The sequence below is a fragment of the Cebus imitator genome, unplaced genomic scaffold (genome assembly GCF_001604975.1).
Source record: "Cebus imitator isolate Cc_AM_T3 unplaced genomic scaffold, Cebus_imitator-1.0 Scaffold20, whole genome shotgun sequence".
Classification (NCBI taxonomy): Eukaryota; Metazoa; Chordata; class Mammalia; order Primates; family Cebidae; genus Cebus; species Cebus imitator.
Genome location: NW_016107335.1, coordinates 8,256,465 through 8,283,776, shown reverse-complemented (window position 1 = coordinate 8,283,776; position 27,312 = coordinate 8,256,465). Strand labels below are relative to the sequence as shown.

The window sequence follows — 27,312 nt, the reverse complement described above, 5'->3', positions numbered from 1 at the left end:
CTGAGTTTCCTGATTTCTGAAGTCTGAGTGACTTCCTCTGTGTGCCGAGAGGAAAGAGGCTTCTGCACTCACAGCCGAAGGGAAAGCAGCAGGTTGGGGCATCTTGTGGCCAACTTCAGAGCCTGTCACCAGGAAAGGTGAGCGGTGAGTCTGAGCCTGGGAGCTGGCGGGAGCTGGGGATGCTCTGAAAACCAGAAAGAATGTGATTCCTAGAGTGTTTACTGCCTGAGCACTTGCATTCCACAAGGCATCATGTGGGAAGCAAGATCTGGATCAATCAAGGTCATGCTTCCAGGTTTTTTAGTTGGCAAAGTTCAGAGGAAATTTTAGTAGCGTCTTCTCCAGCTCTGGAGCACACACGTTCTTGGTGGGGAGTGAAATCTGTCTCCTCGCACATTCCCTTAACAAAGTAAGAGAAGAGTGTGCTGGAAGCACCTCTGGGAATAAAATACAGTTTGAAAGGCATCAGAGCTCAAGCTCCCCATTGAGCAAAGGCAAAAGATATTTCTGTGGCCCCATAAGCCATCTAACCTTGGAGTGAGTTACAATGTGACACGACTGGGTACATCTGAACTCTCTTCTCTCCTCCTCACTGTCCGCAGAAGGGGCCCCTGAGGCGACATCTGAGATGAATTGCTTGGTCTTCAACCCCTTTCCCTGCATGATCCCTTAAACATCTGCTCCCTTAATTCAAGTTTTTCCTGCTCTAGCCATGGGGGCACCTGAAGTTCCTCATCTGTACAATAAAGGGGGTTACAAAAATGACGGATGTCCAAGTTCTGAACTGTGGACATCAGAAACTTGATTTGTGAATCAGAATCTCTGAGGATGGATCCAAGAAATGTACATTTTTAAAGAGCATTCAAGTGACTCTGAGAAACAGCACATTTGAGTGGTAAAGAACTCAATAAACTTTGAGGTCTCTTAAAGTATTAGGAATATAGGATTCCATGAGTGTACATTCCTCAATGATTAAGAGTCATCTGTCACCTCAGAGTTCATCTGGATCTTACTGTATTCTTAAAAAAATTAAAAAATTAAAAATAATAAAAAAAACTATTTAAAGTCATTTCAACCCCTGCTCCAAACTAGGGAAAATTCCAGTAGTCTATCTAGAGTTCTGCAGGTTCCCTGCAGTACACTTTCTCATTTTCTTAGTTAACAAGGACTTTTTGCTTCATCTAAATTCTTATTCTTTGCTCTGAATCTCACAGCTGCTTCTTCATTTCTGCTCTGATGTCAATTATGATCCTCTGTTTGTTCCTACGTGCAAAATAATTAATCACATAAGGCCCATGGAGTGAACTTTATTGAAGGCTTTGAGGAGGGCCAGCGGACGTCCTGCAGAAACAGAAACAGCTCTAGCTTTAAGACGAGGAAAACCTGTTCTCCAAGTCTTTCAATCAAAGACAAGTTACTCAGCCAGCCTCTCTCTCTGCCCTTCCTTCATGTGTGGTGCCAATGGGAGAGAATGGGTACTCAAGTGTCCAGGGTGCAAGACACAAAGAGGTGGAGTTTGACATGGATGGTAAGGCACAGATAGGTCGGGAGGAGTACTAGTTCTAGGAGCGCAAGCAGAGTGGGTTGGAAAGGCCCTGGAATCTGCTATTTGTGAAGTAGCTGACTGAGTGGGGGATTGCCTGGGAATGAGGCTGGAGACATAGATGTGGGGAGAAACGCATTTGTGTTCAGGAGCTTGTGTGATCAGGCAAACTGGATCACAGCGTGTTTAGCTCTATTACACAATGTTAGATTTCGGCATAATCAGCTTATCTTTTTTTATTTTTTTGCTGGTGCTGTTGTTCTTTATTATTTCTACTATATTTAGGGTTCATTGCATAACAGTTAAATCTAAAGTAAGTATAATGATCAGTAGATTCCTTATATGCCAATAATATATAGTCTGAATTTTTAAAAATCAAATTCAACTTTTTTGTCTTATTCATAAACATATAAAAATATAATCATTACTCATATTATCAGAAAAGCAACCCATAAATTCTATACTAACACATATTTAAAAAAACAAACTAAAAGAAAACATATCTTTCAAAGCCTCAGATTGGAGGGGGAAACAACTTCAGGAGTTGAGGGGTAGTGTTCAAGTCTCTCCAGCACAGAGATCATATTTAGACAGCTCTAGACAAACCAAATTATTTGTTTAAAGAAAACAGAGTCAGGGTCCCTCCAGATCTACTTGGGAGATCTATTCAATTTCCAAAAGAAAAAAATCCCAACTTTCTTCTTGTTTTTTTCTCAGGCCAGCCGCTTGAAGGTGGGTGCCTAAGTCACTGGGTAAATTTTCTGGTTCTGAGGGTTTACCTAATCCTCCCCCAGCTACTGAATCCCTTGATATCTCTAGCTTATGTCAGTGATATAGAATCACCTGGGAAAAATTAACACCTAAAGCTTACCCACTGGCATTGGATAAATGTTATAACCTACACTCTTCTTTTTGCTTTTGGAGTTCCTGAAAAGACAAATCCAAGCTCACCCAATGTTCTCACCACATCATACCAACTCAAGGGCAGAGTGTTGGCCCTTCCAATGCCATTCTCTCAAGTTCCGGTATAATCCTTACTTAAAAAAGGATTAGAACAGTGTATTATATTGACGAAATTTACCTGTCTTCTCTCTAGCCATCTGCCCTTCTGCCAAAACAGACACTTAGACTTTTAGATCCTTGCAAGCAAAAACCATGTCTTTTCACTGTGCTGTCACCAGCTCTTTGGACTTTGCCTGACACAATGTAGGTGGTTATGCCTATTTGAGGAATAAATACATGAATTAACAAATTGTGTTTGGGACTCTTCTAGGTAAGCATGGGAGGAAGGAAGATGGCAAGAGATGAAGAAAATGTCTACGGTAAGACCATATCTCTGGACCTGATACTTGCCTCCCTAGGCTTGAGCTTAGGATAATAATGAGAATGGGGCTTCCTCAAGGCTGAACAGAGATAAGTTCCAAATGTGTCTCAACCCTGGAATGAAATAGCACCAGCCCTGAGATTTGCATTTTAGCTGGATCTCTGTTGTGAGATGTTAAGTTCTTTGACTAACCTGCTCCCTTGATTCCACAGTATAAGATAAGGGTAATAAGCCTACTCCAGTCTCCACTGAAGAAGTGCAGAGCATATCCAATCATGTACTAAAGTGAACATGGTTTCCAAGGTAGAATGTTTAGAGAACAAAGAAAGAGGGTTAAAACAGATATTCTTTTTAGGCAGACTGTTTAAGAGAGAGGGAGGGGAGGAAGGAGGGAAAGAGGAAGAGAAAGAGGGAAGAAGGGAAGAGACCTTATCTCACCCCCTCAACAGGCCTCTGAGAAACAAGGATCTATCATCACTCCCACTTTTGCAGAAGAGGCTTAATACTTAGATTACTTAACTTCTCCAAGGTTACACAACTAGCACATGGTGGGGCTGTGATTCAAACCAGGGAGTCTGGGACTCCAGACAGCTCTTCACTACCAGGCAGTACTGCCCCCACTGCCTTTCTCTGGGGATGGTCTTGGGAGAATATTTCAGAGTCCATCGAAAGTTTTAAATATAAAATAAATATATCTGTATGTGTGTGGATGACCAGAAATGTCAGATGAACGATTGGCCCGGACTGATAAAGGGGCATTTCTATGATAATTAGCTGTCTTTGGAGCACCTACAGATGCAGGCAGACCACCCGAATACAAAAGGAAAAGGTGGAAATGAATCCGGGGGCTAAAGTCTCTCTTTTTTTCTTCTTTTTTTTTTTTTGAGATGGAGTTTCACTCTTGTTGCCCAGGCTGGAGGGCAATGGTGCGATCTCAAATCACCGCAAACTCTGCTTCCCAGGTTCAAGGGATTCTCCTGCCTCAGTCTCCCGAGTAGCTGGGATTACAGGCATGCGCCACCATGGCCGGCTAAGTTTTGTACTTTTAGTACAAACTGGGTTTCTCCATGTTGATCAGGCTGGTCTCGAACTCCCGACCTCAGGTGGTCCACCAGCCTCGGCCTCCCAAAGTGGTTGGATTACAGGCTGACCCACCGCGCCCAGCCTATTCTTAACTTTTTTTTTTTCTAAGTTCCCAAGGGAAAGTTGGTTAGACTTAAGTAAAATTATAACACTTGGTCTCACAGGCTTAGAAGAGGACACCCAGTCCTGGCAGGAGCCCACGCTGAGGCTCATCCTTGTTGGGAGAACAGGGGCCGGGAAAAGCGCCACCGGGAACAGCATCCTGGGCCAGAGACGGCTCCTGTCCAGGCTGGGGGCCACGTCTGTGACCAGGGCCTGCACCACGGCCAGCCGCAGGTGGGACAAGTGGCACGTGGAAGTTGTGGACACTCCGGACATTTTCAGCTCCGAGGTGTCCAGGACAGATCCCTGCTGTGAGGAGAGAGGTCACTGCTACCTGCTCTCGGCCCCCGGGCCCCACGCGCTGCTCCTGGTGACCCAGCTGGGCCGGTTCACCGCCCAGGACCAGCAGGCGGTGAGGCAGGTGAGGGACATGTTCGGGGAGGGCGTCCTGAAGTGGATGGTCATCGTCTTCACCAGGAAGGAGGACCTGGCCGGGGGCTCCCTGCACGATTACGTGCACGGCACAGAGAACCGGGCCCTGCGCGAGCTGGTGGCCCAGTGCGGGGGCCGGGTCTGTGCGTTTGACAACAGGGCCACCGGCCCGGAGCAGGAGGCCCAGGCGGAGCAGCTGCTGGGGCTGGTGGAGGGCCTGGTGCGGGAGCACGAGGGCGCCCACTACTCCAACGAGGTGTACGAGCTGGCGCAGCAGCTGCGCTGGGCGGACCCCGGGGAGCGGCTCCGGAGGGTGGCGGAGCGCGTGGCCGCCCGCGTGCGGAGGAGGCCGTGGAGCGCCTGGCTGCGGGCCGCGCTGGGGGCGTGGTCGAAGCCGTTTTGGAGCTGGAGCCTGTGCCTGGCCCTGCTGCTGGGAGGCGCGCTCCTGCTCTGCGTGCTGCTCCACGGGCGCCATTCGCAGGTCTTGTTGGAAATCAGGCCTGACTGACAGTGCAGGCCCTAAAACTGCAGGCAACTTGGTAAGAGAGCGGTTGAAGGAAAAAATTCATTCCAGCAGAAGGAATCCTGTCGTTTCAGGCACAGTTTTAATGACACAGAAAACTGAACGCTGCATCATCTTTGCAACTTTAACAAGGCTCAGAGTTAACTTTTTATGTTTCTAAGTCTCATTTTAAACATTGCGTATGCAGAGTTTTAAAATAAATTCGTCTAACAATAACTTTCTTTGGTAGTTTTGGTAGTTTAATGTCAAGTAGCTTGTGGTGGGGACAAATCCATGGCACAGGGAAAACAAGTGCCTTTATTTTAGAACTTTTTAAAAAATTCAATTGAGACTGCTCCTCCTTGATAATTTTCTAGTTCTTATTCATTGGTAGATATGGTCCTTTGGGATTCTTGTAGGCTTTCAGCATCAATGAAAGAAATGTGGGGGTTACACATGTTAATTTTACTTCTGAGACATCAGTTTATTAGTACAATGATTTTCTACCAAAATGATAAATGTAACTGTGCTGAAAATAACAGTTTCCACTTTTCTAGAACATATTATGGTTCTTGGCTTTCCAAAATGAAGTAGTGTCCCAGCACAGTGGCTCAGCCTGTAATCCCAACACTTTGGGAGGCTTAGGTAGGCAGATCATCTAAGATCAGGAGTTCAAGACCAGCCTGGCCAACATGATGAAACCCTGTCTCTACTAAAAATACAAATATTAGCCTGTTGTGGTAGCCTTCGCCTGTGATCCCAGCCACTGGGAAGGCTGGGAAGGGAGAATCGTTTGATGCAGTGAGCCGAGATTGTGCCACTGCACTCCAGTCTGGGTGATAGAGTGAGACTTTGTCTCAAAAAAAAAAGAAAGAAAGAAAGAACTAAGATATTATGATATTGGGGAAATAACGTAATATCTTCTATATGGTCATTCATACTTTTATCACACACATGCACAGTCTGTATCTCAAGCTCCTCCCTGGTCATGGAGAAGAGGCAGAGCGCCAGGTGCATAGGCTGAGATTGCAGACACCAGAGCATCCTGTGCTGTGCAGCTAAAGCATCCAGGGCCTGTCCAGGAAGGTTCTTGAATGCCACATGATTAGAAAATGTGACACTGACTGACGCTGACTGGTTGTGCAAACCAAACAATAAGATTTCCTTATTTCTATTTCTGAACATAATGAGAGGCCTTTAAGGGAACTCAATGTCTTTAAATCAGCCAACCTCTAGTAAGGGCATGGAGACACAGGAAGCAGATATTCACCTGAGCCCCAATAAAGGGGTGGAGGAGGAGGCGGCGGCAGCTGGAGTGTGCGCAGGTGCCCTAGAATCCTTCCCAGCACACGTTGGGAAGGAGGGGTCTGCAAGCATGTGCAAGAATGCCAGGTCGGGCTAAAGACCACAGGAGGTTCCAGGTAGGCTGCGGGCTTCGGGCAGGCCATGGTCCGGGGCCCTAAGGGCCTTGGTGACCGCTGCAGGGAGTTGGACTTTTTGAAGCGTGGCTCAAGAAAAACCCATGTTTAATTCCTCCCTTTCACTTCCTCAGCAGCCATACTTGGCCCAAGCAGGGGCCTCGAGCCAGGGAGGGATTCCTTTAATGACCAGAGGGGGCAGCAGGGAGGGCACAGCGTGGTCATCCGAGGCCACTTGCGCACGAGCCAGTGCTGCTGGTGGTGTTAGCAACTTTTATCAAAGTGGTTTACTGTACAGCAGCAGCAAAGGTATTGCTCTTTGTGGAGCAGGGCTCCCCCATAGGCAGTGTGCCCAGAGTAGCAACGCGGAAGCAGTTTTGCAGTCATAGTTATACCCACTCTGAAATACGTGCACATTAGGCAGTGGATTATGCCAACATTTCTAGAAAAAGGGTGGTAGCTTCCAGGTCGTGGGATTGTTGCCATGGAAAGGAGCTGTAACTTCCAGGTGTTACCTTAGCAATGATAACCTGACGTGACACTGGTGAGTGTGTTTTATGGACAGACTCTTTCACCTCCTCCCTTTCAAGCTAGTCTTCAATGTGTCTGGAGCCCAATCCCCACCACTAGAGTCGAGTCCTGCCTCCTACCTCAGTGATATAAATATAAAGTAGCATGTGGTTAATTTGTCAAATACATTTGTAAAGTGCAATCAGAGATGTATTGTCAATCTGAATCTCAAAATATGCTATCATCTTTGAATTTGAATAATATATTATTCTAAAAGTTACAGTTTTCCTTTACATTCAATAACATTTCTCTAGTGGTTTTCTTTTTCAGAAACTTTGATTATGATCTTTTTTTTTTCACCTTTGTATCCCTGTCATACAACCCAGTGCCTGGCATATAAAGTAGGGTCAATAATTGTTTGGAAAATGAATGGTAAAGTTGACTTTCCTGTACCCTTTTAATATTAGGTTTCTAACTATAAGAGTTTTTACCATTTTCTAAGTTTTCTATCATAGATAACAAAAAATTCTTTCATGTAAGCACGCCATTGTATCAATGATATTCTCCTGCCCTAAGGAAATTTTCTTCCTTTCAAGCACAGAGTTCCCAAAATTACTGTATTTCTACCCCTTTCAGCTTATTTTATCCTTTTCTGCTGCTACAGAACAGCTGGCATTCACCATTTCATCCAGTAAAGTCGTTTTTTAGGCTATGGTTTGAAGGATGCTTTTCCTCCATAGCTCAGGGTTAGGCCTTGTGACCTCACTTATGTAATTTGAGTGATATGATAGCACGAATCAATTTTATATTTAAATTACAGCATAAAACAGCACTGCCTCCTGTAGGAAAAACTTTCTTGCTAATTTTAACCAGTCACAGGGTAAAAATATTGCCCAATACTTCAAAAATTGCATGAATATATATTCATTTCAATTATGTCCTCCTTCCTCTCGTCTCCTTTTATCTCTTTGAGTATAAAAAATGTATGGGTCATGTGCTGATGATGTTTCTCTTCATATTTCCATGCCTTGGTGCCTGGACCAGCTTTTGTTCTACACAAAAAGACTTGTATCTGGCTTATTTCTGAAAGCTAGTGTTGGCCATGATGAACTTTTAGAACAAAAGATTTCAGGCACTGTGTACATTCTTATTCTTACACAATCAATATTCAGTTCCAGCCACACCATAGCCCTGACAGACACCAGTGCTCCTTCCAGAGATTCACCTATGGATTGAGTATCCCCGAAGAGAATTCCTGTAAATTTTGGGTGAAGCTATAGCTAGACTATGGCTAAACACTCATTTATCCCCTGTGATTTTTAATCTAACAGTGGCAACGTTGGCCTATTCTTAGGCAACTAGATTTGTTCTTGCTACCAATAAAATATTTTATTGAGATGCCTCTAAATTTGTCCCCAGCCTCTTTATTTATTTAGGAAGTTATCACTCCATATACTGGATATTTTGTTATAATTATTGGTTTGAGTCTTATTTTTATATTTTCAATCACGTTCTTTGCCTAATTCTTCTCATATTTTCATATTTTCTTTCCCTCCTCATAATCCTCTTTACATATCACTGTTTAGGCACTTAGACTTTTTTTACTTTCAAATGGTGTTATATTGTGCATATACTCTTGATTTCATACACCTGAAGATTCCTAGACTATTTTTTCTGCTACATGTTGGCATGATGTGTCATGGTGAACACTGAAGAGAACTGCGTACCACTCCTCAAAAATTACACACACACACTTGTATGCATGCAAACACAGACACAAACACACTCACATCTCAATCCCAAGAAATAAATAGATATCTCAATCCCAAGAAACACAAGGAACGAAAGACTTTCGGACTTCCAGTTCTGCAGAATTTCTTAGAAGGATCAACTCCAAGTTTTAAGCCCAAATTCCCAGAATTTGTCTCCAGTAGGCAGAGAAGGCCTTCTTCCTGAAAAGTCACAGATTCTTTCTTGTGTTAAAGGATAATTCTCTGTAGAGAATTCTCTGTAGATCCCTCTGTAATATTCTCTGTAGATCCCTCTGTGACAGCTTGCACATGAAGACCTAGATCAGAATTATCTCTGATGCTCAAAGAGTTAGGGTTACTCAGAATCAATGAGATCAACGGAGCATAGATCATATGGTAATCGTGGTTAGATAGTTAGTACAATACTCCCATAGAGAATAATGTCAAAACTAGAGATAAAATTAATAGTAAGCTTCAAAAACCTAACAAGAGTGAGGAATTTCTATAACAAATCTAAGAAAAGTGAAAACCCAGAAAGCTAAGCCTGGTAAGGAGCCACTTTTGCCCTTAGAGTATTTACAGATCAAGTAGAAACAGCTTAAAAATGGAGCCACACCCTGGGGTTTGGTAATTTAATAGGATAATCAGGGTAAAAATAAAATCCACAATCAATCCAAAGTGAAGACTCTCATCCTCATCCTACTTTTAGAAAGGATCCCGCCTGTAATCTCAGCACTTTGGGAGGCTGAGGCAGGCAGGTCACCTAAAGTCAGGAGTTTGACATCAGGTGGGCCAACCTAAAGAGACCCTGTGTCAACTAAAAATACAAAACATTAGCCGGGCATGGTGGTGCGTGCCTGTAATCCTGGCTACTCGGGAGGCTGAGGCAGGAGAATTGCTTGAACCCAGGAGGCAGAGGTTGCAGTGAGGCAAGATTGTGCCACTGCACTCTAGCCTGGGCAACAGAGTAAGACTGTCTGAAAAAAACAAAAAATCCCAAAGTGTTAAATTATCAAATGTAAATCATCTCCTTCCTGTAGACTTGCAGTGTGAGTGTCCTGAGACTTTATTAAAGTGATCTTTCTCCAAAAGTGTCTCAAGATTTGGCATTAAAAAGGAATTCTACCTGGAATTTGACACTAACATTTTGGGCCTTCAATTTTCCTTTGAACACTTCTTTGTAAATGCATATCTAACACTCAGAGAAAACCAACCACCTAAAGAAACATGATGCAATGAGAAAACCAAACAAAAAGTAACAGAAACAAATAAGCAAGGACTTGAGATACTATAATAATCAGATATAGGTATAAAGTAAGTATACTTATTTTACTTATGGTCTGAGGGCTACCTGTCCCTCTACCTGCTTCTGCCTCCGTTAAATTTTTTGTACGTCTAATCCAGTTTTGGTGTTTCCTCCATCACAAACCTGAACTTATATATAACTGAAATTAACAACTCAGTAGACAGATTTAACGGATTAGACAGTGCTGAAGAGAGAGCCAGGATAGAAGAAAATCCAGAATGCAGCTCAGAGATACCAAATAGATAGGCAATGTGGAGAGAGGGTAAGAAATATAGAGAAAAGAATGAGAAGTTTTAATATATTAATCATTCTGAAAGAATAGAAAAACATAGGTTCACAGAGACAAGACAAAAAAAAAAAGGGATAGAAAAACAGGAGTTAAGACAATATCTGAAAACATGAGAAATTTCCAGAACAGATAAAATATATCAGTCTGCTAATTCAATTAAGCTAATGAATTAACTTAAAGCAGAAAAAAGGGATATTATATTTAAAGGAGTAAAAATTGGACTGTCAAATGACTTCTAAAAAGAGGCAAAAAAAAAAACCTCTGTGTTCTGTACAAGACTTTTTTTATAAATATACAAGGAACACCCTGAATTCTGTGATAGTTTCATGTGTCAGCTTGATTGAACTAAGGGATGCCTAGATGGCTAGTAAGATATTATTTCTGTGTGTGCTTGTGAGAGTGTCTCCAGAAGCGATTAGAATTTGACTCTGCAGATTCAAAAGAGTAGAGTTCTGCCATCACCCGTATGGGCAGATATCATCTAGTCTGCTGAAGTTCCAAAAAGAACAAAAAGGCAGTGAAGGGAAAATTCACTCTCTCTTCTTGAGCTGGGACATCCGTCTTCTTTTCCCTTCAAACCTTTGAGCTCCTGGTTCACAAACCTTTGGACTATTGAACTTACACCAGCAACCTCCCACACACACATCTGGCTCTTGGACCTTTGGCCTCAAACTGGGAGAGTTACATCATCAGCTACCCTAGTTCTCAGGCCTTCAAACTCAGATTGGATTATGCCATCAGCTTTCCTAGTTTTCCAGCTTGCAGACAGCATATTATGGGGCTTCTCAGCCTCCATAATCATGTCAACCAATTACATTACACACACACACACACACACACACACACACACACACACACACACACACAATGGGTTCTATATTTTTGGAGAATCCTCACGAATACAGGTGCCATTAGGAAGAAGGTCAGTATTACTGAGAGAGCCCAGCGCCCAAGGCCCAGGCACATAGGCCATGCCTAAGACTGAAGCTGTGTAAGAACAGCAAAGAACACTGCCCTGCCCTTGCCATACACCTAAAAAATACTGAGTGATTAATAAGCAATCCAGTCTACTATAGGGAAAGGTCAAAGCCTGGAACAACCCCCTATGAAATGGAGTTATGCAGAGATGACTGAAATCTGAGGGTGACTGGAACAGGAACACCAAGTAAAGCCCTATGGCATTTCAGTCCCAACTTAAGCATCAGGCAACATTAAACAAATTAAAAACCTAAGATGCACTGAAGGTAACTATAGCAACAACCCCAACCCAGTTCAACTCTTTATTAGATTGACTCAGCTGAACACTAAGAGCCTGACAGAAGAAGAGGCATAACCATTCTAGGCATAAATACTATTTATCTCAATTTAATTTCCTACTATGCATATTTACAATTTAATAAAATTATAATATATTCAGAAAAGCAAAAGTACAATAATCCACTATGAAAAGACAAAAACAATCCACAGAACCAGACTCAGAAATTGTCCAGAAGTGGGACAGGGTCTCTAAAATAATTATGATTACTATGCTAAATGATGAAGTGAAAAATGTAGACAACATGTAACAAAATACTAGGCATTTCAACAGAGAGACAGAAACTATAAGAGTCAAATGTAACTTAAAAATTAAAAACATTCTATTAGAAATAAAGTATTCCGTAGGGGTTACATCAGTAGACTTGACATCGTTGAGGAAGGAATCAGTGAATTGGAAAATAAGTTAATAGAAATTGTTCAAACTGAGTAAAGGGAGAAAAACAAATGAGGGAAAAAATATCTAGGAGCTATGAAATTATATAAAGCAGTTTAACATACATGTCAAAAAGAGAGAATGAACAGAAGAAATATTTGAAAAGGTAGTAGTTAAGACTTTTCAAAAAATAATGAAAGACACCTAACTACATATCCAAGAAACAGAGTGCTCCAACCAGGGTAAACACATAACAAAGCAAAATAGAAAAGCTAGACATTTTATACTTAAACTGTTGAGAACCAATGATAAAGAGGAAGTCTTAAATGTAACTAGGGGGAAAAAACATTATATTAGAAAAATAAATATTAGAATCACAGCTGATTTTTTGTCAAAAACTACAATTCAGGACACAATTGAATAGCATCTTTATAATACTAAAATTTTTTTTAAAAAACTATTAACCCAGAAATGTATAGCCAGCAAAAATCTTTCAAATATGATGGTAAATAAAAATGTTAGTTGTTAGTTAGAAATAAAGACTCTGACTAACAAAAGCTAAAACAATTAATTATCAGCTTATCTTCACTACAAGAAATGTTACAAGAAGTTTTTCAGGCAGAAGGAATAAATATGACACCAGATAGAAATTTGAATCTACACAGAGAAATGAAAAACCCTAGAAATGGAAAAAATAAATACAAATATAAAAGGAATTTTACATTTTTTAGCTCTAACAAAAAAGTAATAGTGTATTAGGGAAGTTATAAAATATGTAAAAGTTTACAACAATCATAACACGAAAAGGAAGGATGAATTGCAAGTACACTATCATAACTCTTAAAATACATGTGAAGTGGCCTGAAATTTTTATAGACTGTAATAAACGGTCTAAAATCCACGTAGATTTGTTAAAACCACAAGATTCAGCCATATGCTATCTACAAGAAATGCACTTTAAATATAATGACTGAATTGGTTATCTATTGCTGCGTAACAAATTACCACAAATGTGACAACTTACTACAACGTGCAATTATTATCTCACAGTTTCTGTGGATCAAGGGTTTATATTGTTGGGATATTTGGCCCCTCATTTCTCATGTTGAAATGTAATTCATGGTGTTAGAGGCAGGACCTGGTGAGAGGTGTTTGGGTAACGGGAGTGGATCCTTCATAGATGGGTTGCTGCTGTCCTCATTGCAGTGAGTGAGATCTGGTCATATGGAAGTGTGTAGCACCTCCCCAACCTGTTGCTCTTACTCTCTTCCAGTGACATGCAGGCTCCCCTTTGTCTTCCACCATGATTGAAAGCTTTCTGTGTCCCTCAACAGAAGCGGATACCAGCAATGTGCTTCCTGCACAGTCTGCAAATTGTCAGTCTTATGTATTTCTTTATAGCAATGCAAAAACAGCCTGCACAGGAGTCCAGGCATGGCTTAGGTGGACCCTCTAGTCAGCAATTTATGAAGCTGAAACAGAAGTGTCACCCATGCTGCTATTTGGAGCTCAGGGTCCTTTTTTCAACTTCATTCAGGTTATTGGCAGAATTCAGTTGTTTGTGGTTGAAAGACTGTGGTGTGGATAACTCTTAGAGGCGGATCCTCTCCATAGGCAGTTTAAAGCATGAATGCTTGCTTTCTTAAAAGCTGGAAATATCTCTTGCTTTTAAGGCTTCTTTTAATTAGGTGAGACCTAATTAAAAGACCCAGAACAATCTCCCCTTTAATGCAAAACTAGCTGATTAGGAACCTTAATTAAATTTGCAAAAATCCCTTTACTTACCATGTAAACCAATCACAGGAATGGCATTCATTCTACTCACAGGTCTTCCCACACAAAAGGGGAAGAGATTATCCAGGACATGTACACTAGTTGATGGGAATCTTGGAGCCCACCGTAGAATTCTGCCTGTCACAGTCATAGAGATGTGTTGAAAGTAAAAGAATGGGGAAATAAAAATCATGAAAACACTCATCAAAAGGAAGCTGGAGTAGCTACGTTAATATAATACAGATCTGTAGTCTACAGAGCAAGGAATATTGTCAAGGATAAAAATGGGCATTACATAATGATAAATGTGTTAAATTATCAGGAAGACATAACAATCCTTAGAATGTTTGCACCTAAAAACAAAGTTCCAAAATACGTGAAGCAAAACTAAAGAAACCAAAAAGATAAATAGACATATCCAAAATTATACTTGGGTACTTTAAACCTTCTTTCTCAGTAATCAATAAAACATGTAGACAGAAAATCTGTAAGAATACAGAAGGTATAAGACTGAATGCATTCCCTTAAGTTCAGGAAAAGGCCAGGATGTCCCTCATTGCCATTCCAATTTAATGTTGTGGTAGAGATCCTGCTGGTGAAAGGAGGCAAGAAAAAGAAATTAAAAGCACACAGATTGGAAAAAAAACATAATAAAAATGTTTTTATTTGCAGATGACATAATTTTCTAAGAAGAAAATCTCAAAGAATCAAGAAAAAATATTCTAGAACTAATAAATTAGCAAGATCAGAAAATACAAGGTCAACATACAAAAATCAGTTATATTCTTACATACTTGTAATAAATGGCTGGAAACTGATATTAAATCAATACCATTCATAGTATCATTAAATTATAAAATATTGGAATTAATCTAAGGTTTTTACACTGAAAACTACAAAACATTGATGAGAAAAATCAAGTAAGACCTAATAACTGGAACAATATTATACCATGTCCATTAATCAGAAGATTCAATATTATTCAGATGTCCGTTATTTCTAAATGAATCTACAGAGCCATGCAATCACAATCAAAATTTGGAAGGATTTTCTTATATATTTTTCAAACTGATTCTAGAATTTATATTTAAAAACCAAAACCATTTTGAAAAAGATAATTCCTACTTCCTGATCACAAGATTTACATATAGCTGCCATCATCATAACAGTGAGGTATTGGTGAAGATTAGACATAAAGATCAATGGAACAGAATACAGTTTAGAAATAGACATATATATATGATCAATTAATTTTTGAATGTATACCAGAGTAATAAAAAAAAGGATAGTTCCTCCAAGATAGGTTAATGGAATGAAAATTTGGACATATATTTCTAAAAAAAAAAAAATCTTGATTTATATCTCACACCATATGCCAAAATTAACTAATGTGATCTTCTGAAAACCATTTCTCTACTCTGACTGCAGTCTCCTTATCTGTAATATGGGGGAGAAAAGAACTAGTTTGGATGATCTCCAGAATTGTTCTAGCTTTCACCTTCTGTGCCTGTACCTTTTTCCTTTCACTTCCACAAAACTCAGTTATTCACTGGGTTAAACACAAATGGCAGACATGTGCATGCAAATCTCCATGAGGCTTATGGCCAGCACAGGCTGTGGTTTTCATAGAAAAGCCACAGGAGGTCACAGGAGGTATGACTGCTTATGTTGTCACTGAACTCTTTCTAACACCTCTTGTGCAAATCAACTCCCTTCACCCTTTCAGCAGAGAAATTAGCTTTGTCTCCACTTTTTACCATTGCTCTTGCTGTGTTTTCCCTTCTCTGAAAAAGCAAATAGATAGCCACTGTGATCCTGGCTCAGGTTCCCAGGACACAGGAGCATCCCCAGGCCAGGAACCTCATGTCCTGGGTCTAGGAGGACTTGGCCTTGACAGAGACCATGAGGCAGCTGGGGAGCACTGCCTGGGGCAGAATCTGACAGAATCTCCTGATTGTATGTAAGGTCTGATAGCTTCAGAAGGGTAGGAACCAGAGATCTTGGGGTGGGATATGTTAAAAGACAATGTGCACCCGAAGAACCCTTGGGCATTCCTACAGCTGTGCCTGTTGGTAACTCTGATACCCCAGGCTGTCAAATGCCAATAGTAATTTCAGACAGAAGGAAAACAAGACCCAGACAGCACAACTTGGTATATTATACTCTTTTCATCAAAAGTAGAGTTTCCCAACTTTTTCATGTCAATGTCCACATGGTAACATTTGTCACAGCATAGTGTGTAAACACAAGAAACTGCCCCCAACCTCAGAAGCAACTGATCTCAGGCCTTAAGTCATCTTGGGGTTTGGGGGGGCCCTTATCTTCCCTCTGAGGCTGAGGGGGAAAATATCTCAACAAACCTATAATTGATTGACAGCTCAAGGGCTGAGAAATTCCAATGTAATGACTCAAAAGAAAATCAGCCTGGTAAGAGTACACCTCACAAGCTCAGAAACATTATTTGTGACAGGAAGGTATCAGCTGTGGATGCCAAGGCGCTCACCAGGAGACATTCGGTTGCAGGTGATAATGTCAGGGTAGGGAAGGGTCTCATTAGGCTTTCAGGAAGGCCCACCCCACTCCAGATGCAACAGGAGCAATCCTCCATGGTGCCAGCTGGGAAATCTCCAGGGATCTTGTCATCCCTGGTGGGCCTCATCTAACCCATCCAATAAACAACTAGAGGAGAACATCAAGGCATGGATTCAGTCCCTGCTGCTCCCTCTTGGCCTTTTGGGTTAACTAAATAGGTGAAGGTTCTACTCTAAATGCAATACTATGGAATTAGACAACTAGACATCGGCTAACCTGACAACTCTAGAGGTCACAATAACAAGCTTTTACAACTGCTCTAGGGGCTGTCCTGCCCTGACATCTACATACTCTCTGCTTCCTTTAAAATCACCGCTTCAAAGGGCCCCTTCCCCGCCTCCTGTCAACCCTGATCACATGTCCAAGTTCCACTCCACACTTCAGGGCTTTCTTCCTGGGGCTGGTCCATGTTGACCTCTTTTCTTCCCAAAATCCTGTTTAATACATTGTCTAAAACTATGCTTTCATGTACTTTTTACCATTTCCCTCAGTTTCATACTGCTTCCCAGAACTTACATACAATCATATTTTATGTGATTAATTTTGATAGTTTCTATTCTGCTCTATTTCATTTTTGAATGCTCTATAATGGGGTGTATGAACTATACTTGTCCAAAACATTTATTTGGGATTCTTACTCATTGTCTTTCATGTGCATAAGTCTTGTCTCTCTAATAAGATTTTAGGTTCCTTAAGAGGGTGGCTTTTTGTCTGCTTTCTATGGGTGCTGTCTGGACTTATCACTCATTAGGTGTGGTGTGGTGCACAGGCTCAGGAGAACTGGGTAAATTTGCTTTGCAAGATGCAATATTTAGAAACTTGGAGTGTGCTTTCTGGCATCATTAATCTTTCCTTGATGTTGTGTGTTAACTGTGGGCTCAAATAGCTGCCCTCGTATTGACCTGAATGTTTCTGAATCCTCAACTCTACCTCCTAGATTCACCCCTGGATGATCTCTGACCCACTATGAAGCCTCTTCCGCAGGTGTGGTCTCTGCACTGCAGCCTGATCCAGGAGGCTCCTTTGTTCACCTCCAATGAGAGGGGCCCTGACCTGGCCCCTCTCAGCCCTGAAAAGAGAAACCATGACCTTCTCTGAACACAGAGGAAATAATAATGTTGATAATATAGAAATGCCTGCATTTTAATGCTTTTTTCAGGATCTTTTACCTGCTTTTCGATTTTCATAAGAACACAAAGTTCTAAAAAAGTTCCAAGAAAGCACTATTTTTAGAGTGACTACAGACAAGGAAGAAAAATCACACTTCAGCATTTAGCACCCCCCACCCTCCTGCTCTCTGACCTGCGGTTTCATTTCCACATTTTCCACTAGTCATGTTCATGGGAGACCTTCATGGAATAGGATGAAATGATGAATGAAGAGACAGAGGCCAGATGGAGAAGGAGAGCAAGCATGACTAAGTGTTAGGAGACCATGTGGTGGCCAACAGGCTCGGTTTGACTGGGACTAGGGGTTTCCCGGGACTAAGGGGTTTCCCAGGACGGGAACCTTGTAGTGCTAAATCCAGTCAAATTCAGAGCAAGTTGAATGGTTGGTCATCTAGGAGCTTAGCCCAGTGGCTCAGGAGAAAGTGGTAAATGTCACGCCTCCTCTTTCCCTCACTCTTCTTCCTCCTTCATCAGAAGGCAATAATTGTCTATCTCCCATGCCAAACAGAAGGTTCAAGGCATGGACCCAGTCCTTGAATCACTCCAAGTTGGTAGGGAAGGTGACTGCCAAAAATGTCTTGAAAATGGAGCTTTGGTATCTCCACAGCTTAAAAAAGCTGATTCTCAGAGCAGCCTGCAGGTATCGACCCTGAGGTGGCTACTGTGCTCAGATCTCCAGAACCTTCATCACATAACTACCGCACATGAGTTGCAACTCAGTTTGTTCAGTTCTGTGCACCAGGAAGCATCACAGAGAGAGAACAGGGAGAGCAGAGGGGTCTGGGGATGGATAGAGACCTGCTTTCAGCAGTGATTCATTCTATTTTGTAGTATGTCATATTTGGTAGAGAACTCTCTCTGTCCAGGCTGAAAAGGGATTGAATTTGGTGTCAAACAGAAGGATAGGGAAAATGGCCACTTCCACACTTCAATTGAGAAGTGTCCCAGGTTTCCTGTTTTTGTTTTGATTTTCTTTTTTTCAAATCTGAACAGAGGAATAAAGAGGGTGAGGAAAAGGCACAAGGAGTCTAGTTTTGGAAATACTTTTATATCTGGATATATACTAATTTCTACAATCCTAGGTTCTGAAAGTAACTACCTAAGATTATCCTTCTAGCACTAAATGTAACTACAAAAGGGGACGTGAGGGAGAGTTGGAGCGTTTAAGTTGTATGTTTTACGTATTTACTCAGTAAGTATTTTTGAGCACTTTCTAGGGCTAAGTTCTGGCAAAAGCCCTGACCTAAAGACAGTGCCTGACCTCTGAGAAGTCCAAGATCTTATCCAGAAGTCTGATAGGGACCAGTTAACACATTTCATCTTTGGTTCCCTGGGGTCTCTTTGAGCCATAAGAAGACCCCAGGAACAGCTAGCGAAGAAAAGATAAAATTTAGAGAACAGGAGAACTCAAAGCACAAAATCAGCCCTTACTGAGGTGCCAGAGCACCCAGCCAAGTGGATAAATACATTTGTGAATAGCTCAAACCAAAGGAAAGAGAAGGAGTTTGAAGATGTTGCTAGAATGAAGTGAAAGTAGCACAGTTTGCTACATTGATAAGAATGGTTAGCATCAGTGCCCCTCACTGTTTATGAGATTTTGATGTGAACTCTGTCCGTCAAGTTTTTAAGAGATTGCAGCCAGGTGCTGGGGGAGTACCTGGTCTCTAACTAATAAGGGTGAAATCCTGATCAGACTACAGCCCGCTTCCTGCCCTGCTCTGCTCAATTTACACAAGTTATGATTGCCTACTAGGTTGAAAGTCCTTGAGGAATTTAAAAGAGTAAGGGCCAATAAAATATCAAAGGCCAATAAAATAAAATAAGGAAAAAACATCAATTTTCTTTCCTGGGGAAAAAAAAAAATAGTGGAAAAGAATTACCCCTCCCTTCTTATGGCATTTTCTTTAGAAAGCTTGTGAGTGTGAATTATTTCTCTGCCCTTTGTAATGCAAATCTTTTTAAAAAGCTGTTTGACAGCCCATGGCTGTCTTTATGTCTTTAGAGTACCTGGGAGCCATCCCTTTGAAGTGTAAACATCAAGGAAGATCGGGTCCCCACCTTCCAGTCTCTGTGGGAAAGCAGGAGCCTAACTTAGATAGGAGCCTCACTTGTGCCAGAACCTTTCTGAGTTGCAAATCTTCTCCTTTCCATGGAAGATATGAGAAGTTTACTTTTCCTCTAGAAAAAGACAGTTAGCTAACACATATAGTTACTGAATGAACTTAGGATGAACTATGTGTGACAAGGGGTGCTGTCAAGTCCTCTTACTTGAGGATTAGTTATGGTTTAGCTTGAGAACATGTGTGTAAAGGGTGGCATCTGCCTGGCTATATGACCAGGTGGCAACCCTCTCCGTCTTTGCAATCTCTTCCTAGATTGTCTAGTGGGATCTAGATCACATTCTGGTTCAAGGCTCATTGAATAATAAAATTGCTTTCTTTCTTTTCTGCCTTTGTGGAGAGGTTTTCTGGGCTGGCAGGAGACTGTTTAAAATTGTTTTACCCATCACATCTTAGACAATTGTTACAATATGACTCTAAGCCCCACTGCAAATGTCAACAGATGTGGGGATTCTCTGGGCGGTGACAGCCCTCCACCTAAGTCCACATTATGTTCTCCATCTCATAATTGCTTTATGTCCACTGCTCTAGCCTTAAATGGCAATCAGCTGAAAAATAGAGGTGTATCACCCTGCTTTCAACCCTCACCAGATAAACTGACATGTAGACGCCACAATGCCCTCACATGGCGGGCTCCATCACGTGGCAGACACCTTACCAGGGTCAGTCACGAGCCCGGAGTCAAATCCTACGAGGGCTCATTCTGGTCCTCTGTGGACCAGAGTGCCTTTCTGACCCTGGTTAGTGGAAACTTTCCAGAAGCAGAGCCTGTGAGACGGGGCCCAAGAGTGCTGGGAGGAGCAAGTGCCCTGGTGATGGGTGCTGAGGGCAGCAGGGGCCTTGTCTGAAGTCACCAGGGGCCTTATCTGAACTTGGAAGTTGGGGAGTCTGTAATTCCCTTCATATCTCCTTCTTCCAAATACTGCTTGCTTGAAAGTCAAAAAAAGGAAATAGGAGGGGGCACACTGTCCCAAGGCAGGCTCCTGACAGGAAGTGACCCGTTAAGGAGGCAGCACATCACTGCATTTGGCTGGTTTTCAGGGTCTTGTTCCCAATCAGTTTCCAGCCAATGCCGGGCTGTCCTAGTCCCCAGGGGTGTGGGGGGCACACTCCAGAATCTCTACTTTTCTTCTTTTTTTGCAGCTGAGTCATGAAGTTTTCAGCCCCAGCATGTGGCTCCTCCTTAACTGTGTCTGCCTCCCTCAGCCCTGTGAACAGCCTCCCCACACACAGACCACAGAGCAGGGCTCTCTCTGCTGCCACTTCACCTTCCTGAGAGAGGGCCAGCTGGCCAGAGCCTCAGTGACCGCCGCCCTGGAGGACAGGGCACAACAGCCATTTCTGGTAAGAAGAACCGGGTTTATACTCACAGAGACTTTGGGAATAGGAAGAATCACAGTTTGGTCACAGCCGTTCATTTCTGACGTGACCTTGCCAGGTCCCCTCGCTTCTGGGTTCCCCGGCCAGTAAAACGGGGCAGCAGCGGTGAGTGTTGCAGGATCTGCAGGTGCGCAGCTGGTGGAACACAGCCTGAAGAATCAGCACCTGCACTCACAGCCCAGGACCGGGGCAGCAGGCTTTGCTGGCCCATTGCTCATCACCTAGCTGAGTTGATCTCCATGAAACTCTCAGGGAGTAAGGCTGAAATGATCCTGTCATCCGTGGGACAGATGGGAAAACTGAAGCTTCCAGAGGGTGATAGGCTTTCCCCAGCTCCCCTAGCAAGCCGGGGCATTCTTCCCAATTTTACCCTCCTGATTTCTCCTGTCCCAGCCCAGGCAGACACACACCATGTCCCAGACAAGCCTGGGAGCTGAGGATGGATTCTTTAGGGCTCCCCAGGGCAAACATGGGATATTTTCCCATCCCAGGAGCCTCCTGTTCCAAACAAGACCCCTGAGTGGACCTTGTTCTGTGACTTTCAACTTCTGAAATGCTCCCCAAGATGCCCCACGTTTTTCCTATGACCCCCTGCAGGATGCACACTATAGGGAAACAGACTCATGTTCGGGGGACCTGTGAACAATCCCTTTTTCAGCCACATCTTATATGAGAGATGTGCCATGAAATCACAGCGACCAGACCACAAAACACATGATTCCAATACCTGGAAATATATGGGCTGGGACAGACAGGGCGAAGGAAATACTTATGAACAAGGAAGAAAAGTAGTGGTTTGATCTCTTCTAAAACAGCATGGAAGAGGCTACTTTCTCATGTTTTGCTAAAATAAGGTCTTCTCATGGTAAAATCAGGTTCATGCCATTTTCAAATCAGAATGTGCATTTTGTTCATTTGCTTCACCCTCCTCCCTGAGCCAGACCCTCCCAACAGAGGGTGCTATTGTCTTGCTTGCACACTGCCTTCCAATCTCTCATGACCTTTGGACTCATTTGTGGGAAGATTAGTAAAATTTTTCCTTTGGAGAAGAAACCTGCCTTCATTCTCAGTTCCCCCGATTTTGTCTGCCCTGTAGACCAACACGTATGACATTCCTCCAAGCCTATGACGTGTCCACCAGTCTTTTTCTAGGCTTTCTTCGGTTCTCTTATAATCTTCTCCATGATTCATCTTAACATTGCCATCAGTATCCTTTCTGACTCACCTGTGGACACTTGGTTATTTGTTAATATCTGCCAAGAAATATATTCCTCAATGTAGCCTGATCCACTGAGGTTGGATTGGGAGAACTATTGTTGTTGTTGGTTGGCTAACATAACAGAGTTTGATTGGCTTTTGTGACAGGCAGTCGTCTGTTTTAAAAGGAAAGACCTCAATTCAGAGAAACTCCTGCCACCTGCAATTTTATTTTTGAATAACCCTTTTTAAGAAATGCACTCAAGATTTTGCAATAAAATTCTATGTGTTGGTTTTAGGGTAGGCTTCTAGCTATCCAATTGATTTATCTTGATCAGGGAGTGGCAGCATTGTACACATGTCTCAAAAGGCCTGTTGACTTCTTCGGAATAGCGTCTTTTTCAGCCTGTGGAATCAAAGACAATACACAGACAAAAGGAGCCATTTCCTGATGTTGGCTCCATTGTAAATATGTGACCTTTGGCAGGTCATTTAATGCTCAGTTTCCTTGCATTTTAACAGAAATTTTAAGACCATCCTTGATCACATCACAGGGAATTTGGGAGAGCAATTAAAATAAGGAGGATGAGATAACTTTGAAAATTATAAATGTCTGCACAGAGGTTTATTACAGTGATGATGTTCATAATCAGCATCGTTACCGCTGCCATCTAGACCTTTACAATAGCATTATGTTGACTCGAAACCTCAGAAAACATCATCTACAGTAGAGAGGATGTCAGGGAACTGGTGCTATTTTGACAAAAGCCAAAAGCGTCATTTATCAGAGACAAGAACAATGTGTGGGAGAGAGGAGAACACTCTTCTCTGGGCTTAAGAAAAAGAAAGAGGGAGAGAGTGGGAAGAGGAAAGGAAGAGAAGGAAAAGAAGGGAAGGGCAGGGGCTGGAAGCTGTCTTAATACATTCTGATGATATAAAAATGGATTGCTTGACCTAAAGAAGGCCAAGAAAATCTACTAAATGCATAGAAAAATGTGGAAGAGATAGAAATCACAGAAGTTATTATGTATGGAAGTTAGTAAATAACCGAAATGGCAAACAAACCATGAAAACTCTTTTTAATTCAATGATAATCAGCAAAATGTAAGTTTAAGCCAATTAAGACATCCTTATTTATGCCCATACAGATGACAAGAAAAGTGTATTATTACCAAGTGACTGTGAAGATTCGGAGACCTCTTATAAATGGGTGGTGCAAATAGGAGTTAGCACGACTCCCTGGGAGTCATATTTGGCAATATCCAGTCAGGTGGCAAATGTGCATCCCTGATACTGTTGCACAAAGCTGGAAATTGTTACCCGGAGCAGGAAATGAGTTGTTCTTGAATTCTGACTGAAGTGGATTCTTTCTATTCAATCACCTCACTACCTCCGCTCCACCAACCATCAGGGTGGGAGGGCAGTCATGCCGGTCCCCCGCCACCACTTCCTCTCACGTCAGTTCTTCGTGTCCCTGATCCCCATTTCCACCCTCCCATGGGAAAGTACCTTGTAAAATTTCCTCTCCGCCACTGGAATGGCCATCTGACACAAAGAATTTCCGGGACTGGAAGTTTCCAGCACTTCAAATAAACCAATGTTATTTACAGCAAGGCATTTTTTTTCTCTACTCTGGCAAGTTTGCCTACTTTGATTTCAGTTTTTTTAAACGCCCCACTCTTTGTTCCATAGAAGAATGCTTCCGTCATTTCATGCCTTTCTAGTTGGGGGAGATGATCAACTGATTTGCTTCAAAATATTTCCTGATTTTCTGTAAGTTGATGGGAGGGAGGCAATAGTGCATTATTTTAGCAAAACCTAACATCACCTGGTTTGCTTAAAGTTATTACAGATGTTTCAAATAAAGTATGAGTTAGAAAATTACTGATGAAAATGGCTCATCTGAGGATAATTATTCTTAGATGCCTGAATTGGGTGCTCTCAGGCTCTACTAGCTCCCATATGGACATTTGCTTTTTATCTGTTTCCTGTTTTCATTCCAGGAGAGAATGGAAGGATTCCAGAAGGGCAAATATGGAACTATGGCTGAAGGTAAGAAAGTCTTGAAGTTCTTAAGAGCTCCAGAGACTTGGGAGAATCACAATTCTCTCCCCACCTAACCCCACCTAAAACACAGTGGCAGAAACCCATTCATTTTAAATGAAAAAGATAAAGGCAACTATCATTTTTTACCTCCCCAGCCTTCTTGTGCCTGACCACACCATCACACACACACACACACACACACACACCCCCATAGATGCTCTCCCTGCACCAGGTATGTGGGAAATGTGGAAAGGAAACCCCAGAGGTTGAAAGGTCTAGAAGCAAATGGTGAATATGTTTTCTCTTTCTTTGTTTTCTGACAGCTGAAAAAAGAAAAAGTTCCCCATAGGGATTTAGTAATTGTGCTTGCTACAAAACACCACAGAATAACTAAAGGAAAGGAAGAACTGACACAGAGTAGGAGGAATAAAATAACAGATTATTATTATTATTTTTTTTTTGGAGACGGAGTCTCGCTCTGTCGCCAGGCTGGAGTGCACTGGTGAGATCTTGGCTCACTGCCACCTCCGCCTCCCGGGTTCAGGTGATTCCACTCCCTCAACCTCCTGAGTAGTTGGAACTACAGGCGCGCGCCATCATGCTTGGCTAATTTTTTATTATTATTATTTTTTAGTAGAGACGGGATTTCATCATGTTGGCCAGGGTGGTCTCGAACTCCTGACCTCATGATCTACCTGCCTCAGCCTCCCAAAGTGCTGGGATTACAGGAGTGAGCCACCATGCCTGGCCTAAAATAATAGATTTTTAAGAGCCTACAGTGCATTTCAAATTCATTTGGGCTCTAGAAATCCACAGGATCCCCCCGTCTTTGCGCCTTGAAGATTTTAGCTCCTGCAGTGTCACCCTCTCTGGCACCACTTCTGCCATAATTTCGTGTGCTTGGATCAGCCACATAGATGAGCTTTTCAACACACATGCTTCTGTTGACCTTATCTTCCACCTTTTTGAGCCGTCCACCCTAGGGCCATCTCCGAGACGTTGCCCTAACATTAACTGCCACCTGTATCATCTCAATTTCAAGCATCTCACTCCCTATCCAGAGAGCACAGGCCCAGGGACAGGCAGCTGACCCTTGGCAGTGGGTCGCTATAGCTCTGCCAGTGGAGACCTCCTTGACCCTCATGTCTTGGATGAACGTGTGAAGTGTGTCTGTACAAGTGTGACTGGAAATGTGTGGGTGAAAGAGAAGTAATTGCTACTCATCCCCTGCCTCCTTCTAATCTCACAACATTTATTTAGCAATTAATCCTCCATGGAGCTGGTCTAAACACCATGTAGGGGAAAACACAGGGACCATTTTCTTTTTCTTTCTTTTTTTTTTTTTTTCTTTCGGGAAAGCTCTATTTGCCACGATCCACTTGGAGTCCTTAATGGATCTTCTTAATGCAAAAATTCTGACTCCTGGCTGTGGATCCAAACATGGGCTTCCAAGGGGGCTTTCTACATGCAAGATTCACCTGCAGTTGTATGCACACTTTTATATGCATATAAATATGTCTGTCATTCTGGGGATGAGGTTCATAGCTTTCATGAGATAACCATGAACCATGACCTAACAGTTTTAACTTAGTAAGACACAAAACTTCTTTTTCTACAGGTAGATCAGAAAATGAGAGGTTTGCAACACCACCAGCATTGAGGATTATCCTAGTGGGTAAATCAGGCAGCGGGAAAAGCGCCACAGGGAACAGCATCCTTGGCCAGCCCGTGTTTAAGTCCAAGCTGGGGGCCCAGTCGGTGACCAGGATGTGCCAGGTGGAGACAGGCACATGGAATGGGAGGCAAGTCCTGGTGGTCGACACACCCTCCATCTTTGAGTCAAAGGCTGATACCCAAGAGCTATACAAGGACATCGGGGACTGCTACCTGCTCTCTGCCCCAGGGCCCCACGTGCTGCTTCTGGTGATCCAGCTGGGGCGTTTCACCGCCCAGGACACGGTGGCCGTCAGGAGGGTGAAGGAGGTCTTTGGGGTAGGGGTCATGAGACATGTGGTCATCCTCTTCACCCACAAAGAGGACTTAGCGGGCCAGGCCCTGAATGACTATGTAGCAAACATAGACAACTGCAGCCTGAGGGTGCTGGTGCAGGAGTGCGAGAAGAGGTACTGTGCCTTCAACAACCGGGCCACTGAAGAGGAGCAGAGGCAGCAGCGGGCAGAGCTCCTGGCTGTGGTTGAAAGGCTGGAGAGGGAGCGAGAGGGTTCCTTCCACAGCAACGACCTCTTCCTAGATGCCCAGCTGCTCCAGAGAGGTGGGGTCGTGCCCTGCCAAGAAGACTACAGGCAGTACCTGGCCAAGGTGGAATGGCAGGTGGAGAAGCAGAAGCAAGAGCTGAGGGAGGACGAGAGTAACTGGGCATGCAAGGCACTCCTCAGAGTCAAACGCCAGATGCTCTTGCATTATGAGATTTGTGCTTTTCTTTTTTGGTGCAGCATACTTTTTCTTCTTTTATTTCTGTTTATCTTGCATTATCTTTAAGTCTCTCGACCCTCAGGCCTTTCTGAAGTATCACCGAATGGAGTCATTATTCTAAGAATCCCCGATTCAGATTCGGATCCTTGTGGTCTGTGGAGCAAGCTGCTTGCTGTCTGTACAGCTCCCATTTCCCCTTCTTCCTTATAGACTTGGAGCTGCGTGCCTCTGCTCCAGGGCCGCCTGGCTGCTCTAAGCACAATCCCACTCTCTCTGCCAATGACTGCCTCAGGAATGGGCCTGAGAGCCGATGCAGACGCATGAGAAGTGAGTAAAAGTCTGCAGAGGTGGGGATGGTTGGTTTCTCTTTAGATAGAGCCTGTCTTCATCCCTGGCATTGTGGGGTCTGGGTGTGACGGTGGGACTGTCAGCAGCTTTGTGCTGCCAACCCGAGGTTGAAGGCAGTGCCTTAGAGCAGCCAGAGAGTTAGGGCCACCTGATCCCTGAGCCACCAGCCCTGCAGCCTGCCCTATCTCTGCATTTCCTGCTGTGTTACCCAATAAATTTCCTAATTGTTTAAGCTATTTGAGTTCCAGGTCTCTTTTAACCTGCATTTGAAAACATTCAAACTAATGAAAATTTCTCCTCATTC

The 27,312-nt window shown here is 42.8% G+C and overlaps 2 protein-coding genes across 4 annotated transcripts; both read left to right on the top strand.

Moving 5' to 3' along the window:
• Positions 1 to 9: 9 nt before the first annotated feature.
• Positions 10 to 19,927, top strand: GIMAP1 (GTPase, IMAP family member 1). Of its 2 annotated transcripts, none has more exons than XM_017520622.2 (3): positions 10 to 137; positions 2,817 to 2,865; positions 4,115 to 19,927. In XM_017520622.2, the coding sequence occupies exons 2-3, from the start codon at positions 2,823 to 2,825 to the stop codon at positions 4,990 to 4,992; spliced, it is 921 nt and encodes a 306-aa protein (XP_017376111.1). In that variant the 5' UTR covers positions 10 to 137; positions 2,817 to 2,822; the 3' UTR covers positions 4,993 to 19,927. The 2 variants fall into 2 exon arrangements, with proteins under 2 accessions (XP_017376111.1, XP_017376119.1); XM_017520630.2 differs by having other exon boundaries at positions 22 to 144.
• On the top strand, positions 49 to 27,312 carry LOC108297908 (GTPase IMAP family member 5-like). Of its 2 annotated transcripts, XM_017520603.2 has the most exons (5): positions 49 to 137; positions 2,817 to 2,865; positions 20,748 to 20,948; positions 24,185 to 24,233; positions 25,846 to 27,312. In XM_017520603.2, exons 2-5 carry the CDS (start codon positions 2,848 to 2,850, stop codon positions 26,724 to 26,726), a joined length of 1,149 nt encoding a protein of 382 aa, XP_017376092.1. In that variant the 5' UTR covers positions 49 to 137; positions 2,817 to 2,847; the 3' UTR covers positions 26,727 to 27,312. The 2 variants fall into 2 exon arrangements, with proteins under 2 accessions (XP_017376092.1, XP_017376099.1); XM_017520610.2 differs by lacking the exons at positions 49 to 137; positions 2,817 to 2,865 and adding an exon at positions 23,874 to 23,954 and having other exon boundaries at positions 20,868 to 20,948.

Coding starts and splice junctions, on each gene's coding strand:
- GIMAP1 (XM_017520622.2), top strand. CDS start 2,823: ATGGGAGGAAGGAAGATGGCAAGAGATGAAGAAAATGTCTACG. Junction 2,866..4,114: donor AGATGAAGAAAATGTCTACG/GTAAGACCATAT, acceptor TTGGTCTCACAG/GCTTAGAAGAGGACACCCAG.
- LOC108297908 (XM_017520603.2), top strand. Junction 20,949..24,184: donor GGGCACAACAGCCATTTCTG/GTAAGAAGAACC, acceptor TTTTCATTCCAG/GAGAGAATGGAAGGATTCCA. Junction 24,234..25,845: donor ATATGGAACTATGGCTGAAG/GTAAGAAAGTCT, acceptor CTTTTTCTACAG/GTAGATCAGAAAATGAGAGG.